General features: G+C 43.5%; 2 protein-coding genes across 6 annotated transcripts; both read right to left on the reverse strand.

Annotated features, from left to right (window-relative positions):
* On the reverse strand, window positions 1-4396 carry LOC100833668. 3 transcript variants are annotated; one of them, XM_024459118.1, is made up of 6 exons: window positions 3720-4396; window positions 3516-3596; window positions 2989-3062; window positions 2802-2909; window positions 554-728; window positions 1-257 (listed from the first exon to the last, which is right to left on the reverse strand). In XM_024459118.1, the coding sequence occupies exons 1-5, from the start codon at window positions 4375-4377 to the stop codon at window positions 597-599; spliced, it is 1053 nt and encodes a 350-aa protein (XP_024314886.1). In that variant the 5' UTR covers window positions 4378-4396; the 3' UTR covers window positions 1-257; window positions 554-596. The 3 variants fall into 3 exon arrangements, with proteins under 3 accessions (XP_024314886.1, XP_024314885.1, XP_003564394.2); XM_024459117.1 differs by having other exon boundaries at window positions 1-377; XM_003564346.4 differs by lacking the exon at window positions 1-257 and having other exon boundaries at window positions 405-728.
* Window positions 4397-5150: 754 nt separating this feature from the next.
* On the reverse strand, window positions 5151-12798 carry LOC100833980 (putative E3 ubiquitin-protein ligase RING1a). Of its 3 annotated transcripts, none has more exons than XM_024460160.1 (10): window positions 12612-12798; window positions 12404-12488; window positions 8472-8530; window positions 7394-7475; window positions 7137-7257; window positions 6992-7033; window positions 6360-6890; window positions 5881-5988; window positions 5589-5789; window positions 5151-5484 (listed from the first exon to the last, which is right to left on the reverse strand). In XM_024460160.1, exons 1-10 carry the CDS (start codon window positions 12781-12783, stop codon window positions 5452-5454), a joined length of 1434 nt encoding a protein of 477 aa, XP_024315928.1. In that variant the 5' UTR covers window positions 12784-12798; the 3' UTR covers window positions 5151-5451. The 3 variants fall into 3 exon arrangements, with proteins under 3 accessions (XP_024315928.1, XP_010232451.1, XP_010232452.1); XM_010234149.3 differs by lacking the exons at window positions 12404-12488; window positions 12612-12798 and adding exons at window positions 9624-9708; window positions 9830-10253; XM_010234150.3 differs by lacking the exons at window positions 12404-12488; window positions 12612-12798 and adding an exon at window positions 9418-9562.
* Between the last annotated feature and the right edge of the window lie 6889 nt (window positions 12799-19687).

The following is a 19687-nucleotide window of genomic DNA, read 5'->3' on the forward strand; positions in this document are numbered from 1 at the left end:
TTTTGGGTGGGAATGCACGGTTTCAGTTTTAAGACATTGATGATCAAATCAGTCATGACCAGCTACAGAAAATGACTAACGTTCCTCTAGGTGAGCATCCATGCAAAAAAACAAGCGTAACCTGGTACCTGAAGATCGGGATCAGCGGAGCCGGAAGATGAGTGTGCCGAAGATTACGCCGCATCCTCAACATTATCCTGCCGCAGCAAGCTAACGCCGCAGTTTGCCAATTGGTTTAGACGGATCCTTCGCGGTTACTGTGAAGCATGTTGGCCAAGTGAGCTGAAGCTGCGGTGGCACAACTGCTTCCAGTCATGACGACCAGGCCATTTGTGAGCCTTATGCCAGGCAAGAAGGAGCCTATGACAGTTGCCAAGCTAGTGTCCAAACACAACAGACTGGCAAAATTAAGGCATCACGATCTTACAACAAAAAAGCCACTGAACAAGAACGAAATGGAGTTTGGACACACATATCCCTCTATATTCAGCTCAACAAGAAACAACAAATATCTGCACATGCTGATTCAGATAAGAGAACCAAGTGAGCTCACCCGATGAGTGTGTGGATTAACAACATATATCACCGTTATATGGTCAAGAAGTGACAGAGTCTTCATACGGATCAAACTTCACAATTCTTCTCACATCAGGGAGCAAAGGGTGCTTAACTGGTCTGTGTCCTTTCTTGTACCAGTAACTGATAATGTATGCTTCCAGTTTTCTAACCTGAGGAAGCAACATAAAGTCAGAATTAATTATGTCAGAACTCTATGCAAAAGAAAGCTATGTAGAAGAAGCACAAGCAAGCCTTATTTTTTACATTCTCAACATGGGCGAATAAAGACAGCAAGAAAGGCAGCAGACAAAACTTGAGAAATGGTTGAACTAAAGATCACAAGAATAGAGCAACTTGGCCTAACATCAAATATGGGTTTTACTTGTAACTGCACTAATGAGAAAAATAGGTACCACATTATGAAGTATTATATACACTCTGAGAAATATGTGCATTATGAGAAAAAATTGCATTTGATAAAAACAGACAGCATATCACCTTGATTTCAAACAAACTTTGATGGATAAAATAGTCAGCTGTCGGTAGCATAGTCTATTATATACTAGAAGCACATGACGGGTTAACCACAAACAAAGATAGGATTCTAAAAATTCCCAGAAAAAAGCAAAATATCTGGCAATTGATTTGGTGGGTCAACGAAACATAACCAGTAGATCTTCATAATTGTGCCTAGGTCTGGTCTGGTGGACCCTATCTAAAACAAAATAATAGCAGCGAACAGTGATCTGCAGTTCTGCACAGTGCCACGCTCGGCAACGAGTCGCAGTTGATTTCTCAAAAAAAAAGAAAAGAAAAAAAAACAACGGCAGTTGAGGCAATGGTAGAACTGATCTATCTCGTCCTCTTGGTTGGAGCCAGTTTTCTCTCCACCCTGAGTGATCTGATCGTTGAAGTTTTTTCTGCCACGTCTGTAATCATGAGTACTGGCGCTCAAGACAACAGTCGTTCGGCAGTACAGGCTCTCCTCGAAATCCAGAAACAATCAAAGCCAGATGTTTTCTTTCTCACCGAAACCCACCTTGATCAAGCTAGGGAAGAGAAGTTGATGCGTAAGGCGAGGATGGACCATATGGAAATCGTTCCAAGTGACTGAGAAAGGCAGCGTCCTGCTGCTGCTCTACAGGAGGGGCATCAAGGCTTTTAGTTCAACACGACGAGTCCATACTCTATGGATGCAATAGCCATCACCTTCGGTCCTCGATGGTTGTAGCCGTCGCTGATGAGTTCTCTGCATGCCCAGTCACGGCGGCGTCCAGCAGACTGCATATCCGCTTTCCGTCGTGACTTGGAAGTGCTGAAGACCGTGGATACACACGATGGCGGTTCATCGGCTGGGGCAGAGATGATCGATGGAGGGGAGGGCGTGGTCTGAGAGGGAAATGAGAACACCATTCTCGTCGAGGTTCCAGGTTTTCAATCATGATAAAGGGAGGTTTCTGTCTGCCGATACTAAGATGGTACAGCAACAACTGATCCGGGAAGCTCCAACATCAAGTTCATGAGGTTGTAACTGTTGATATATGCATCCAAAAAACATTTCTTCAAAGTGGTTGGCTAAAATCGGATGAACATGCATTCAACAAATAATTGTGACGACATAGGAGCAAAGAGGAGTGTGATATCAACCAAACTAACTGGCTTGATACAAACGACAGATTAGCATGCTTAAATGCTTGATATACTCCCATAACTCAAGATATAGTGGGCCAATTAACATTTGCCTGTTATAGAAAGGACCAGCCGGCTAGCGACTCAGACGTTAAATTCGTAAACCGGCATGGTAACACGTACAAACAAAAAATGAACAACACATCCAATCCATTTAGTTACAAATTGCAAATTAATGTACTTAGATGAGTTTGATAAAATTATAGATGATTAAAAGTCTTTCCTGCGCAACATCGTACTAGTTTAAAAATAATAACAAATGGTTAATCATCTTAGTAGTTGACTGGCAATGGATAAGACAATAATCGAAAGGTTTTCTGATGGACATCACAGGCTTGGCTTTCTAGTGATCAACATAGCACTAAAGTAAGCTAACTAGGTAGAGCACACCTACAAACTCGTTCATTGTTAGAAGGGAAAAAACAGATTAGCAAGTAACAGATAAAGGCACATGCTCAGTCTAAGGCGGTTTATTGTATAACAAACTATTTGTTTTACTTTCTTTTACAGGTCGTTAGATATTGTCGATTTGACAGGAGAAACATAGAACTTACCTTTCTGACAATGTAAGATTCACCGGCAAAACTCAATGGCTCTGTTAATATGGTAAGAAAACCATTCCTGTTTCCATAGATAACATCAGTAAAGTATCGATCACCAACCTGGAAAAGTGGGGGAAGAGATTAACAAAGTAAACACATATTAACTAAGAACAACTGTAACAGATCAAGGCATTCCTACCAGCACGAGATCTGAAGCTGAACAACCAAAATAACTCTCTATTTCCTTAGCTGCTCCAGCAGGCTTCTTTGCATCTGTAACCAATACAGGAGATGAATAACAATAGGAAGCTTCCACTAAGCAAAGTATAAATTTCTTAAAAAAAATATGATTTGAAATACAAGATCATCTAAACATCAAGTCCAAGTTTGCAACACAGAGCTTTTATACTTTGGTATCATGAGCTGCAATTGAGTCTCGTACTTAGCAAAATGGTTTTTGAACTACAATTAGTGCCAAAACAAAGCTGAATTAAGCTATTGTTTGACACAGATCGGGTGACCGATAAGCTCAATCCAATTCATTCGATTCTGAAATGGGGCTTATGCTCAAGAATCAAGCCTCCATTCTTTTCATAGAAGATGGCAATAGACTCCCACTGTTTGCAAACTCACATTTCCATTAACATACGATTTACATCATTACATATAACGGTGAGATGTTTTGGAAACCAACAAGTTAGAGCTGTGAGGTCTCTGAGCACTTGCCATGCCTGATCACATGAACTCCCTCGATGACCGCCTCAATGGCACTGGCTTCCACACCATTAGGGTCATACTGCTTCAATCCTGCACCCACCAAGGAGCACATCAATTCCATCACCTAGCAAACATTTTGCCCAAATTCGTGTTCCCAGTTCCTTTTTTTTGGGCCCAAATTAACGCTTTCTAAGAGCAGAAACCAGGCCAGACCTGCGGAGTTGCTGTAGACGGCGATGGCGCCGGGAGGGAAGGCCGCGCGGCACTGGTCGAACGAGGCAACGAGAGACGGCCAGAGCGCGGGCGCGTAGGGCGCGGTGAGGGTGTTGTCCTTGTCGAACACCACGCCGCGGAACCCGACGCGGCGGAGCTCCCCCCAGTCCACCCACCGGATGTCCTGCACCGACACGTGCGGCAGCGCAAGACGCGGCTCGGACGCCGCGACGGTCACCACCGCGGCCACGCCGCCCGGGTTGAAGCGCTGCCCCAGCGCGCGCGGCCACGACGCCGCCACGCCCATGGGCGTGACTCTGGCGTTGGTAGAGGTGGCCGGAGTGGGGTCGGTTTTGGGGTTTGCGGCTTTGGGGGGCGGGAGCAGGGAGGCGCGGGAAGTCGGCAGTGGCGCCGGCGGTGGTCTTAGCATCAGAGAGGCGATGCTGCCGCCGGGTTGGGCCGTGTGGGAGAGCACGATCGGATGGATATTCTTGAGATGGCGACCAATGGAATCAGCAAGCTGCGTTGTAGACTTGTAGTGGAAAATTAGGGGTTTCTTTGATCTCTTGCCCGGAATACTTCTTTCTTTTTTACTGTCTTGCCCGGAATACTTGATCTCCCACCGTCCCTGTGATGAACGAACGATTTCAATCGACATCACGAATCAGGACTGAGTAATTTCCGAATTGTTTAGCTTATGTTTATGTTAATGTTTAGCGGCATTACTTCAGGCACTCACAGACTTTAGTCCGTAAAATGAAGAGATCTCTAAAATGAATATTCCTATTTACCTATTTTTTAGGAAACGAATGAATACTTATACGAATCGATTCGTTGGGTTTAGTCAAATGTATTACACAGTTACTACGTTCAATTGTCATACAGCAGGGCTCGTCAGATAGTTAACTGAGCTAGGATAGTTTACTGGGCTCTTAAATAGAAAGTTTCTTGTTTTTTTTTCTCCTAAAACGAGGAGAAAATTTGAAATTTGTGTGCTGTCCTCACCATTCTATCAAGATCATATTTGTGTGCTGTTAAATAAAAAAATGTTTATCTAAGTGTGCGTTTTATTAATTTGCAATCTTTAGTTTGTTAGCACAGCAAAAATGTAAAGTTTACTAGGAAGATCGCTTAGGGCCAATTGTTATATTCCATACGAGTTATGCTTGACGAGCTCGCATAAGCTTCGATTGAATATAAAATCCCATAAACTCTGTTGATTTGGTGTAGGCGCCTAGTTGTTAAAGGGGCTTGAGGAGCATTACAAAACCCTCGTTCAAGGCAAGAGGAGAGCATCAGCAGACCCTCGATTATGAAGTACTCGTAAATTGCAAGTGCAATCTACAGGTTTGTCAACTAAGAAACACTACAAAGACCAGCGGTCTGTATTAGTGTAAGCAGCTGACTGCAGATATATAGAAATCGGAGAGCTCGAGAAACAAAACAATTAATGATTTCTTTGTCACCATTGGCTTCCAATTTTCCATAATCCTCCGGACTGGTATAAATGAATAAGGCTCGATCGATAACTAATAGGACACAGCTTACTTTATACCAATTTAAAACTATAGGTATCAATTCAATCCACCGGGACACCGAGAAGATCTATATATTACAAAAGATCAATATAAACATGAACTCAAGAGGAAAAGCAATTTCGCCATTTTGCGCACATGACCATTCTCCAGATGCAACGATGTCCACAAGGTGAACGTGCTGCGACAAAATTGATCTAGCCTTCAGTTTTCAAAGCATATAACAGTTCCTGGCAAGTGGCAAAACAAAGGGGAGAAATGCACTATTATCAGAAAAACACAACAATAATCAAGCATATACGATAGCTAATTTTATTTCAAGGTCGGTTCTTACCAGATCACTGTGACCAGACGCAAATGAAAGGTGAAGATCTGACAGGAGCTTATCTTCACTCAATCTTTCCAAGTTGTCAAATTGATGCAGTTTTGTCTCCACGGAAGTGGGATCCAGCATTGTGACACTTCTATTGAGGAGGCCCATCCTTATATATATCTCAAGTTCTTCAACTTTCCGAGACAACTGAAGAGCAAGGAACTGAAAACATGAAAAGCTTCGGTTATTTGATTTCAATTGCATAAACGACAATTTGCTCAAAAAGAAAAGGTTGATAGAGGCAAGCAATCACCTGTACAAGATGTCGAATGGACACCGTTGGTCCGCAACTTACATAGGGCTTTTCTAAGCTAGGTGTTGTTTGCCCATCAAGAGGAAGGAGAATCAGATACAAGTTGAACTGCAGGGGAAAAAACATACAAAAACAATGTCATATAGCATGGCACATGCTCCTGAGTACAGGTTAAGTTATGTTGGTTCGTGCAGATTTACAATGTCTGACATATCACAGAACTACTAGAACATGAGAAAATACCTATAGCAGATGAATGCATTATCAAGGAATGAATCTAATATCACGAAAGGGCTAGCAGCAGTAGTATCAAAACATGGGTGGGGCATGAGTGAGGAAACTTGTGCTTTTGTGCCTCTTTGATGTGTCCCTTTTGCAACAGCTTTGTTTATCAGTAATTTCTTGATTATAAATACCAAAACTTTGCTCAGAACAAAACATAATGAATTTGACTTAATTGCGCATACACTTTCTCATACCTCCTTATCCATTTCATTAGTTGTACGGAGGTGCTCCACCAACTTCGAACCACGCCCACCCTTTCCCAGCCTGCCATTTAATCCACCAATATTGCCATATCGAGTTTGGCTTCGTGTGCCATTTTTCCCCCATGCGAGCATCTCCCCCCGCAGCGGAGAGGAGGTGAAACTTTCTTTTCCAGATACTAATTCACCATTCTCTTCAATTCCATGATCAGTAGTGCCAATGGTTCTAGCAGGAGAAGATAGTGATGCAGGCCTCTTTGAACCTCTTTTCTGCATTAAATCTGGAGAGTGATTATCAGCAGAAGACGACTCCTTGCTGGCACCATTAGCATTTCCTTCTTCTATATCCACATCATCAGAGACAGCAAGTGAAGTATCAAGAGCGATAGTTTTGCCTCTCCCACGTGGTTGTATATTTCTCCTGTACTTCCTTGCAAAAGCATTGGCAGTAGCTTTTGCTGTGGAACGCTTCTTACCGATGGCCTCCGACTGTTTTCGAATCGTTTCCTCAATTGTAGCTTGAATCTTTCATGGAAAAATGACGTTGATGACCAAATAATAATTAAAAGGGAAGGTAAATGTTAAATATAGTGTTGTTAATGCTTAGTACCCAGCAGTAAGCTTACCTTTTTATTCCGAGTTTTCTCCTCTTCACTGAACGCAAGTTCCTGAAGGCTCAATTAAATTAGAAACACCGCAACAAGATAGTATAAAATAGAAATGGGGCTAAGTAAGAAAAGGTAAATATTGACAGCGTAACATAGAAATCACCTCTTCCTCATACTTATCAATATCTGGATATAAAGTTGCAATTAGTGCATCATAATTAGGATCATCCCTCAAAGAGCGCCTGCTTGCACAATGAGTGCGGCATGCTGGGCACTCATTATTCCTGCGAAATCAGTTTCTACTGTCAAATAAGCAATCTTTTGTTTTATGATTTGGAAACAAAAATCAGGATGTGAATATCACATTGTGAAAATTGATATTGCAACAAACTTGTAGACAAATTATGTTCGGAAACGTACCCTAGCCGCATAGATTTATCAATGCAATCCCTGCAGAACCGGTGCAAACATTCCATAACTGTTCTTGTCTTCCGGATAATCCCTGCAGAACCAGTGCAAAAAATTCCATTGAAGGACCAGATTTTTCATTGCCATATCTTCATCTGACAAAAAATGACACATGTAGAACAACAATGCATCTGAAATTTCCAAATTTCAAACCGTAATAGGTGTAGCAGGTGACAAAAAAAATTTCACTCAAGTTTCGTCATAGTTTTTATCCAACACATGAAATTTGTATTATGCCTGGATTTGTTTAAATGTATAACTGGTACACTAACTTTTGTGAAATGAAAAGGACATCAACTGTACCATATGCAATACAGGAAGCTAGCCCGTATAGTAGATAATAGAGAAATTAGAGATGCACAGACACTGGAATCAGATGAGATACAATTACAGCATGCACATAGGAAAAATAGCATGACCCTGAGAAAGTGGCCCACATACAGTTGAACAGTAAGAGTTAATTAAGTACAATCCGTCAAAAACAATGATGCATGGTACTAGAAAGATCATAAATACAAAAAAACTGCTGCGAAGGCATGTAGAACTTTAGTGCCTACAATTTAAATGTCTTCACTAATGAAGCAAAACTGTAGAACCCTTACTGTTAGGATTGGAATGTGACTTCAATTTACCCGCGCTACATAGTTACAACAAACGAAAGTTCGACATAAGATGCATCTGGTGCTTTTGTTCATTTATCCAAAGTGATTTCTGTACTTGCATTTAATCTTTCGCATAAGGACAAAAAGATGCCACAACTATTTGATGCCAACAAATAACCAGGAAGGTTGACAAAGATTAATGGTGATGGGCAGGTCAAATATGCCGAGCATCATGAATGAAACAAACGAGCTGCTGACTATGCTAGGTTAAATTATGTACCGACAAAAATAGTACAAAAATATATGTAGACACAATATGTCCATTAGCATATCCAGGATTCCAGGTTCATCTTTCAGGTGAGCAATTTAAAGAGCAATACGGTATGAGTATCCAAATCTCCAACCACAATAGCAAAAGTTACACATACCTAAACAAATCGGGCACTGGAACTCCTTTCGTATTTCCGCTAATTTCACTAGTATAAACCTGAGGAGAAAACAGTTCATGTAAGCCTCAAGCTTTGTGAAACGATCAAATCTTTCAGCATCCATCAACCTGAATGATCTTGAACTTATATAAAACAGTCCAATAAAAAACAGTACAATTGGTTTCAAAATATAGCTAACTGCAAACTGAACACCAGACAATGACTTATAACCCCATATTTGACAACCTAGTAGAGGATGCCTAGATTCATGTGGCACAGGTCTATTAAGCTAAGGCATCTAAACATAAAGAACAAATTGTATAAGTTTCGATAGCATGGGCATTTCCAGTAAGACTGCTGGTTGAAGAGCACGATGTGCATTTGCAGCAAAGTGCTGTACTGATCTGTGTATGGAACAAGTAGGACAAATCACAAGGCAAAAAGGAAAATCTACAAAAACACAGTTAGAACTTAGAACACCCAATTAAGCTGACTGATTAAGGTAGTAAGGTAACATCATCAAAAATTGCCTAGGCCAGCAAACGAACAGTTTCAAACAGAAGCTCGCAAGCTATGAAAACATACAGCCGCCTAGATAACATCAAAGAAACTGTGAACTGAAGCCACTAGACAAACAGAGCAGTTCAGATGCAAGTGGTCACTCCAGCATAACGATGCGGCACAAACTGGTAGCCTGCACAACTGGGCGCCTGGGACTGGCTGATACCGGATACCGTTTCAGGAATCTCCATCACAGCCATGTTGTGAAACAATAACATGATGGAAGCATGTATACTATCGAAGAGATCGGACGCGTAGCTTGCAAAAACAGGATGTAGAGGACTGCTGGTTGACGAACATGCGCTGCATAGATGCGATGCACTCTGATCACACAAACGAAATAACCATATTTGCCTCTGGCAGTCTAGCAGCTAGCCGAGCCTACCAGTTCCCGCAGATAGCTCGCGAGTTCACCAGCTTGGATGGGTGAGAAGAAGATAGGACGAAGCGTCCAGGAGGCAAGGAGCAGGACGCCAGCATGGCAGCGCGAGGAGGCCAGAAGACAACATAAACATCCACACGGGATCCACGAGATAGGATGGCCGGCCGGAATAGGACCGGAGAGACCTCGGGAGAGGAAGGAAGACTCACTCATCCACGTCTTCGGTGCTCTCCGACGACTCGCTGTCGCTATACGCGCCGCCGCTGCTGCTTCCGCTGTCCGTCAAGCCCGAATCTGCCAAATCCATAAGAGATAGAACACACATGCCTCTTAGTCGTATTCACGCCGAGAAACAGAACGCGACGTGCGGAACGCGATAGCGAGATACGAGAGGTCTCGATGCGGTTAAGCTCACCGGCTACGGCTACGCGCGGTGGCTTCGGGTCAGTCGCCCGATTGGCGGCGGCTCCGCCTGGCACCGGATGGACTCCTCTGCCGCCGCCACCACCGGCGGCGGCGGCGGCGGCGGTTGAAGAAGAAGCCGTCCCGTTAGCCTCCACGTGGTCGCGGGGCTTGGACGACGGCGACGGGTGCCGACGCTTCTGCGCGGGCATTCTGGCTTCCTGCGCGTAGGATCCCGGCCCTCGGGTTCTGGCGAGGAGGTGGCAGGATGGTAGCGACCCTCGCGAGGCGTTTGGGAGGGGGGGCAGCAGAGGATCGACGGGGGCGACGGGGAGGGAGGAGGGTATGGTAGTACAACAAGGGGAGGTGGCCAGGTGGGTGCGGGAGCCTGTGGAGGAAGGCGGAGAAAGAGAGAGGACCGGAAAATAAATAAGGAACTTGATGTGTGTTCGGGTTGTGCTCGGTCGTGTATATCTTCAATTCTACCCGGCGTTTGCGTGTGGGGGCTGGTGCTGCTGGTGGTGGCTCACGGCGGTCCTCTCTGACTGACTAACTTGGCTTGGGGAATCACGCGAGAGAGAGGCCAGGGGCAGGCAGCAAGCGACGCGAAGGACATGCATACCGCCTCTCCCCTCGTCCTCGCTTGCCGTGCTTCCCCTTCTGGATGGACCTAGCGCCGCCGTATTTCCATGCCGCTGGATTTCGTACGGCTGGATCAAGGGACAAGACGGGGTTGCGTGAACACTGAACATACAGGTGCTCTTGTTTGAGAAAGCGGGAGGACACGCGTCAGATCCCCGAGCGCGCCATACGGCGTCGTCGAATTTTACCTGACCGGCGCATATCGGCGCAAGCCTTGGCCTCTCTGCCTCTGGGGTCGGCAGCGGCAGATGATAATCACTGTTGTCAGGTCATCAGGTGCTGCTAGCCGCCGACAGCATGCCCGCGCCAGGTGTGCCATACCGTCTCCCCGTTGCCGGCCCGGCATATACTCAAAACTCTGCGCAGATCGGCGAAAATCTAACCAGATCCTCAAGATCCGTGGACAAACTGATCTCTGTTCTTCAGCTCGTAGAGCTAAGGAAAAGCATTCAATAGAAACAAGGATAGATTTATCAGAACATAATTGAGCTCGTATAGCTTATGCTATCCTTGTTATTTATCAGAACATGGAAAGCTAGAAACAAGGGACCTGCTGGCGAATTTTGATCGCTACTGCAAAGGGAAACAACTCATCACAATTGGCTACCACCAGAGCCAACACTAGTCAGTGGAGCTTGCAAGTAAAAGACGCAGTCAAATAAGAAAATGCAGCGGGTTTCTAGTTCAGCATTTCATGCTGTATATATGAACCAAGCTTTCCATAGATTGAAAAAGAACACTTATACTGTCAAAAAATGATCGTTGTTCTGGACACATGTATACAGCTAGTCAGCTATACTCCCTATAATGTTTCCTTCTTTCCTGAAGGAGATCGATGTATACGGAAACGTTTCCTTGTGACTCCTTTTCATGTTAGTTTCAGAAGAAGATGCAGCACTGTGTGCTGGAGGAAACGCTCCTAGCTACCAAAGCACCATGAAGACAGCTAGTGGATCATTCGCAACGGAAGAAATTGCACTTGACTCTACCCCACACAGCATTGAAAGTTTGAAACTCAGAAACTATCCAGTGATGAACTGGGAATGAGAGGTCAGAGGTTTTCTGGGCTCAAGCCGTAGTGTTTCACATTGCAACTCGTCGATTATTAAGCTAGTGTCAGAATATGTAACTATGTAAGTGACAGCGATATGTCGGTAGTTTTTGTAGTTGCACATTGTCATAGCTTGGTCGGTAGTACCTTGCAGTCTGAGTCTTGCACTCCTGCTCTTGCTTTCTTCAAATAAGAACTAGAACTAAATCATGGCCGTAGGGGGGAGAAGGAATGGTAATTCAAGAGCAAAAATAATAATTTGTAGACTCTGAGCGAAAATCTCAAATCCATAATGTAGAAACTACTTTCAAGTCTCATCAGAAGTATGAACTGTAACCCAAAATAATAATCCCGGGAAACGAATTAGTGACTCAAGGTCGAGACAACGGCAAGCTCCCTGCCTGTTTACAGGAAACCTGAAAGGCAAACGAAAGGCAGGCAATGTGGGTGAAATCAGTGGCTACGCCATGCCAAGGAGCGACGGTGCTCCTGTCATTCATCGTGGCCGCGCGGCCGCTATAGCGTCCCCATGGAAGCACGCATAATGCCGAAGAATGTACATCATCATAAGCCCGACACCTCGTGCATTCACTATTTCTATTAGGATCCATATCTCGGTGCATGGCGAAGTAATTGGAATGAAACAGTCGTGCTCGGGCATCGCGGTTGTATACCACCGTTCTCCCGGGGCTCACCAGCTCTGCCTTGTATCTCGCCGGAAGCCAGCGTCACAGGCTCACAGCAGCAGCCGAACGGAGCTAGCGGCTAGCGGACGACTGCACCGAGACATGAGGTGGCGAGGAGTTCGGATCGCCTTGGCGGACACGCCTAGACGACCCAGCCAACCAGGGGAGGATACTAGGATAGGAGAGCAAGGAGGCAGAGAAGGCTTACTCGTCCTCGTCGCCGGCTCTCACAGACGACTCGCTGCCGCTGTCGCTTCCGTCTCCTCCGCCGCGCCCAACCTCCGCGTCGGGATCTGTCGAACACATCAAACACAGATGAGACCTCTTGGAGATACCAGCGAGCCCCTGGCATCGGTGTGTGTGCGCGCGCGCATCGAGAGACAGAGATGGATGTCGGCGTCGGTCGTTCATCTCACCGGCATGGAACGGCTTCCGCGGCGGCGCCCCCACCTGACGCGTATCAGCTTCCCCGTCTGACCCGTGCGAGGCCCCACCTCCGCCGCGGCTGGCGGCGGCGCGGCGGGCCGCGACGTGGCCGTGGTAGTCGTTGGAGGCGGCGGGTGGGAGCGGGCGCTTCTGGTCGGACATTCCGTGTTCCGGCCCAGGGGCCCCCGGTTGCCGCGGCGGCTTTCCCTTGCGACCTGCGAGGCGTTGAGGGAGCGGGGGTAGTGGTTTCGTGGAGAGGGAGGCGAGCGCAAAGAGGTGGGTGGACCGTGGAACTGCGGCCGGGGAGGAAGAGAGGAATTGTGTTTTGCGTGTGGCCTGACCGGATTTGACGATCACGCGAGAGGAGAGACCGATGACGGCCTTGAGCAGCCAGGCCAGCAGCGAAGAGGCCAAGGAAGAAGCAAGCGGCGCACGGGCCGTCCGGCCGTGCCCTGTTGCCGAGATGCGAGGCGTTTGCGGATGGCTAGTCCTGAACTCTGATTAATCATGTGAAGATGTAGTTTGGTATACTTGATGCAGGACCAGGAGTAGTTCCAGTTTTTGAACGGCGAGATATTGATTTGGGATTTTATAGAGTTCCAGACGCAGCCTTGTTGTCAAAATCCTGTGGATATTTAAAGAAACAGTAATTTTGTGTGGGAGTATGTCATGTCATGAGTTGCATCGCAGGGCATTTCTGCTAGGAATAATGAAAGCCTTTTTTGACCATTAAGTTTTTTTTTTGAGCAAATTTTGACCATTAAGTAGAGGATTTCAGATCAGTTTTTTGTCTAGGGAGATTTCAGGTCAGTTGCGCTGTGTCCAAGGCATGGACTGGAGTGGGGTTGTAGGTATGGGTCGAATTGATTGTAAGGCTTAGAACTGGCCCAAATAGTGTTTGGGTTTCTGCCGGCCTTAAGAGAAATATTGGCCCAACTCTTAGTGGGTTATTCTCCAGTCAGTCAAATAAGGCCATATATCTGTACTAGACCGAAATGAGGTTATCTTAGGCAACAGTGATGGTGTGCAAGTAGGACTGCATGGTAAGTGGGTCGTTCTATTCTAAAAAGAAAAAAGTGGGTCGCTCTATTCCATTGTGATTTCAGTCTGAGTCGCCCACAACCACAACAGTCCGTCCCCTTGGCACACGAAACCACAGCCCACTAGGTCACATACATCCTATCGGGCATCGGCCATCGTCCGCGCGGAAGGGTAGAACGCAGCCTTTTTCTCTCTTTTCTCTCTTTACGTAGGCCCAGGAAGGGTAGAAGCGTTTGTGTCAGCCCATTTTGTGAATCTACGCGCGGACAGCATAGCCTGTTTTTTTCTGTTTTGCAAGACAAAATAACTAGCGACAAAAGCAGCCAAACACTCCATCGCCCATGTATACCAGTTCATCTAAAATCTAAAAAACTGGTTCAGAAAAAAGTTCATCTAAAAAACCATGCCTCTCTGATATGTTATAAATTTAGAAATTTAAAACCAATTGTTCAAATCAAGATATGTTTCTAGAAATGTTTCTTCAGGTCAAAAATATGTTCAGATAGTTCACAAACATATTCTGTAAATGTTTGTGCAACTAAATAGATTATACCTATGAATCAAAAAACATGTTCATACGCTACAAACTTAATTTTTTGCAAAACTAAAAAATGTTCATATATATTCTATAAATGTTTGTGGTACTAAAAAAATCATCGTCCTGCAGGTGAAAAATATATCCAAGTATCATATATATGTGTGTGGGGCTAAGAAACTGTTCCTATAGATCACAAAAATTTGCTCATGTGTATACCCAACTAAATGTCTTCGACACCAAAATATGTTCATATAGATCACAGTGGATTGGATTATTATTTTTGATGATGTGGGAAGCTTGTTCTTTGAGTTTGCAAACATCAACACTATGTGGGGGTGAACATTGTAGAGATTTTAGATGTGCATGAAAACGAAAATAAATCTTCATGCAACTAAAGAAAAATTCATTTTGAAGATAAATGTCCATGGAGCTAAATAAAATGTTCATATAGAACACAAAAATGTGCATACATAAATGATAATTATTTATGCAACTAAAAGGTTCAGGTATACAGTAAGAAAATTCTGAGTAACTAAAGAAAATTGTGGCTATATGTCACTTTTCTTGTAATAATTTCATATCTGTAAATATGTTCACATGTTTGGAAATGAAATGTCCATTTTACTTACAAAAATGTTGTGAACTCATTTATATAAATATTTTATGTTCACTTAAAGAGAAGATGAAACCAAGATTAAATAAAAACATGAAAACTCTGGCAACATGTAGGTCCTTTGATTGACAAAATGTGCATACATCTGGTCCAAAAGTACTATATAAATGATAAAAAAAATGTCATCAATGGAGCATTGTTATTTTTGCGGCAAATGTTTTTTCATTTCGTTATCTAGGGTTACTTAGTTACATTTTGTTCGGATATTGCCGCCATTAGTAATGTACTAATATATGTCAAAACATGACAAGTGATAAAAATAATAGATATAAAAGAGCTAACTTCCAATTATCTTCAAACATATAAACATATATAGTTTGTGCCATGCATTTTTTATGTTTGTGCTCAAGTTGTGTTTCCATTACTGAAAAATAGACAGCCATTTCGGAAAATCATCGATATGTACTATATTTTTTTTTTCGGGTTAAGGCAGGTGCTCTACCGATTCATTAAAGAAGAAGAAGAAACCAGTCCGTTACAAGAGAAATCAAGAAACAGTGCTGAAGCACAAGGCAAAAGAAGAAAACAGAAAAATCCGTTGCTGTCAAAAGAGCAGCCCGGCTATACAGAAACAAACTCACACACCCCTCGCGAAATGAAAATCCTCCAACTCCCCTTCGATGATCCAAATGGACATCCAAAGAACAGATGATTGGCACATTCTATAACTTGGTCGCAGAAGCAGCAACGATCACAGTACTATTCAGTAAGAGAAGAAACCAAGTTGTCCCATGTTTAGAGACTAAACCTTGTTAACTCGTCTCAACGTACATTTGCTTTTCATTAAAAGAAGAGAGCATACTTGTCCAATGTTTAGATACGAAAATTAGTATGCATCTTATCACATGTAACGCCAACATTCTGACAAGAAATATAAAACTATCAATATACAATTAAATCGAGAAACATGTTACAATTGAGGTTGTATAAATTACCTTAAAATAAATAAATGGGGAAAAAATTTATTTGTGTCTTATTTTGCTTTGCCATCTCCTGTAGAGGCGGCCCTAGGGTCACTTTGTCAACGACGTGGCGCCATACCATGGATGAAGTTTCGCATGAAAATGTTAATTATAGACACTTGTGATTTTGTGGCGGGTAGCAGAATATTAGGTGCTAATCTCCACTTTCTGTATCTTCATACAATCCCCTCATTTTGAATGCTACTTATTACCCATGTAGCGATGGCAAAATTTACTTACGTCGAAAGGCCTTGGTTTATTGAATTGAATGAAATGTAGTATGAAGCATCACCAAACTGGTAACAATCTTCAAATCCACACTTAGGTGCATCTTCGTCAATGATTGCTAGCTAGCTTATTCGTTTAGATTTTCTCTCGTAAATGTGTATCACTTAAAACTATTTCCTCCGTTCAAAATTGACGTATTTTGTTTCATTAGGACAAAGCTTGGACTAATAGTCACTTAATTAGTATGTGGTTTATGACTTTATATGATGCACAATCATAATTATAAATAAGTATTTGAATACAAGCTAGTCTAACAAAGTCAATTTTGTGTTATAAAATTATATAACAATGGAGTAACTGTTGACCAAATAGTTGTTCTACTAAAACAAAATTTAACAGATATAGCGTATTCAGAAAACAAAAGGGTGGTATCACCCTTTAGGCCTCGTTCGGTTACAAAACTCCCTGCAGGTATTGAATAGTATATATTGAGGGGGATATATTGGAGGAAAAATAAACTATGTACTACTCCCTCCGTCCCACATCAAGTGACTCAAATTTGTCTAAATATGGACGTATCCATATACTAAAATATGTCTAGATACATGTAATAAAAAGTCACTTAATATGGGACGGAAGGAGTACAATCCCATCAACCCCTGGCCCCGTGATATCCACCGGGTGGGATTAACCGAACGAGGTCTTAGGCCTTTAGGACCAGCCCCTTCGAACACCCATCCTTCGGAGTTCCATTTAACTATCATGGGCGGGCCCAGCTCAATTCAAGGGTATTCAAATGAATACCCTTGAATTTTTTTAAAAAAAATATATGTACTCTATATGCATGCATGTAGGATGTATTTTGGGCTAAAAATCAAAGTATGCAAGCATTTAAAATGCACTAGCAATCTATCTCCTCCTTCCCTGTAGTTGGCACAATGGTCTAAGTTGGATTTTAGATCGTTGAGAATCGAACCGTCTATTGTATACTCATAATCGCGTACGATCTCGATCGATGGCCACACCTCGTGCCGCCTCGCCTCCCTTCAAAACAAACATGTCTCAAATCCAACAACCTAGCGACTTGTCCCCTGCCTCTTTAGCGTCCCAGCTTTTGGGCATTGGGGCTAGGCGGGTTGGCTGATGCTCTGCGCTTCGGAACTTCCGTCATAGAACAGCTACACACAAGACAACACCTCAGGGATCACTCGATTCGAGACGCAATAATTTCACCAATGAATTTGACCAATTAATGAATTTTTGAAACAATTTTGATCGGTGAGTTTTCAGAACAATTTTGAATACCCAGTGTCAAAATCTTGGACCCGCCCCTGTTAGCTATGATCCAGATTCCAGCAAATGAGCAAAACACCCGGAATTAATTCACTCCTTCGTCACGAGGTTCACGCGAGGGCCAAATACCAACAGATGCATGGCCAGCCACGCCTATAACACGCCAGCTAACCCCTCTTTACGAAGGCCAGCCACGCAGTGCATGCAGGCACCTGGCACGCGGTATGAACTGCGAGCGAACGCAAAAGAGGGGAGTACACTTTCTGTTTCTGACACTCGAGAACCAACAAAAACGCCAGAAGTGAACCCGGCGTAAAGCCGGCGAGGTTCTGATCCTCTCCACGAAACCCCAAAATTCCCCTCTTCTCCTCGCCTCTCCCCTCCATTTTGTTCTCGCGCTCCCAGACGTAACTTCGCCGCAGCGACAGCGGTGGCGGCCGTCGACGCTTTCGGGAGCAGATGCCGGCGCGCGAGACTGGGCAGCAAGTGGAGATCAAGAGGGCTAGGGTTTCGGTCGGTTCTTCGCCGTTGGGAGCTATGACACCATGGTCGCCCCTGTGCTTACTTTCCTTTTGCTTGAGCAGTATGGCCGTTTGTTCTATAGATGGTCTTCAGATAAGCGATCTGTTTGGGATTTTCAGATCCGCAGTTTGCTAGGGTTTCGGCCGGTTCTTCGCCGTCGGGCGGTATGACACATGATCGCCCCTGTGCTTGCTTTCCTTTTGCTTGAGTAGTATGGCCTTTTGTTCTATTGCAATGCTCTTATAGATGGGATCGATTTTCAGATCCGCAGTTTCTACAGCATGGTAACAGGACATGTTGTGACCATAAGTTGGATTAATTAATATTGTACTACTGTAAAATGAGCATGAAGCCTTAACGTCGCAGCAAATAGGTAGCGGGGATGCTTAGCAATGATATGAATTATGATGATCGCTTGCTGAACCTATAGCTGATGAGGAGCCAGGCCCATGCCCGCCTTCGCCGGCCGGTCAGTTTTTGTTTTAGTGGGTGACATGCGCCCAATGCCTTATGGACTAAAGAAATGTACGTGGTGCAATTGGTGATTCAATTCGTTTATTCTGTGATGAAGTCGAACTGTTGATTCCTTCTGGAAACAAAATTGTGTTTTCGAGCACCCAGTTGACCTATCCCTCTGCACCCGGATAATTTAAGCATATACTGACGAAGTTTCTGATTGTCGCTAGTGAGTGTCAAGCGTCTCAAGAATGATACAATCATATATATAGGCACCAACACTGTTATTAGATTTATTTACTTTCCGTAATTTGCATTCCCCTATTGCTATAGAAACTCTTCTCAGAACCCACTGCCAGCAATATGTTTAGTGGTAGCTAGTGTAGACTTGTTGCTTGATACGGCACGGAGACAAGGGGCGCAGGGGGGCTTTGATAAGTATGGTGAGTTGTTTCTCTTGAATCTTCTCAAATAAAAACACATTATTGTATCCGTTCTAAAAAAAAATTTGTACGAGAGCGTTAGAGATTAGCTAGCGACAGGAATATTTTATGAGCAGAAGTTAATTGCCATTTAACAATATACTGTCATAATAAGTTTGTTAAGTAACAAGTTTGTTTCTGTTTACTTGTATCGAGATATGAAATATTGATAGAGTTGCTCACAGTGATGCAAGAAAAGACATTACTGGAAGGACCGATATGGTATACTTTATGTTTTAAGAATATTCTATGTTTTAATATCATGTCCTCACCAGCCCCTTGGCTTGGCCAGCCTTTTTGTGTGTGTTTTCAGCATATACACACTCAGCATTTTGTGACATCTGCTCGTTTAGAAGGTTTTAAGATTTTGAGAGTATAGTCTTTTTTTACAAGAAGAGGGTGTGATGTACCTTAGGACGAGACTATGGTCTTTCATTCTATTGGATAATATTACTTCCACTGAAAATGCTTTGTAGATTTTTAATATTTCCCCATTGTTCATTCACTGATCTGCACCAGAAGTGAAATACATTCTCATCAGAAAAAGCTACCACCTCCTTGTATGTTAGGTGAAATATTTAGCCCACTTCATTTCTGGATATACCAGACAATGCCTAACCCATGTGTTCATTTGATATATTATAAGATATATTACGGTACGTACTGTGTATTTATCATATATGAGTCCATGCATCAAGTTTAATCTATCTGACAGCTGGTGTTTTATGTGTGCTTTCAATCAGTACCCTCCTTGCATTATATCCTGAGTTATTTTTCTCTTCGCGCCTGTGAGGCTATGAGCTAGCACTTGTCATGCTTATCCCGATGATTTTACCTCTGAGTTCGTTTGCATACTCTTCCGAAAAACAAC

Source organism: Brachypodium distachyon, chromosome 2 (assembly GCF_000005505.3).
Source record: "Brachypodium distachyon strain Bd21 chromosome 2, Brachypodium_distachyon_v3.0, whole genome shotgun sequence".
NCBI lineage: Eukaryota > Viridiplantae > Streptophyta > Magnoliopsida > Poales > Poaceae > Brachypodium > Brachypodium distachyon.

Excerpts from the sequence above, each read along its gene's own strand:
- LOC100833980 (XM_010234149.3), bottom strand. The coding sequence starts at position 10,028 with ATGCCCGCGCAGAAGCGTCGGCACCCGTCGCCGTCGTCCAAGCCCCGC. Across the intron at positions 7,258-7,393 it reads GATAAATCTATGCGGCTAGG|GAATAATGAGTGCCCAGCAT; the intron begins GTACGTTTCCGA and ends CTGATTTCGCAG. Across the intron at positions 5,790-5,880 it reads CCATTCGACATCTTGTACAG|TTCCTTGCTCTTCAGTTGTC; the intron begins GTGATTGCTTGC and ends TCATGTTTTCAG.
- LOC100833668 (XM_024459118.1), bottom strand. The coding sequence starts at position 4,377 with ATGTCGATTGAAATCGTTCGTTCATCACAGGGACGGTGGGAGATCAAG. Across the intron at positions 3,063-3,515 it reads AGTTCATGTGATCAGGCATG|ATGCAAAGAAGCCTGCTGGA; the intron begins GCAAGTGCTCAG and ends TATTGGTTACAG. Across the intron at positions 729-2,801 it reads AATCTTACATTGTCAGAAAG|GTTAGAAAACTGGAAGCATA; the intron begins GTAAGTTCTATG and ends TTGCTTCCTCAG.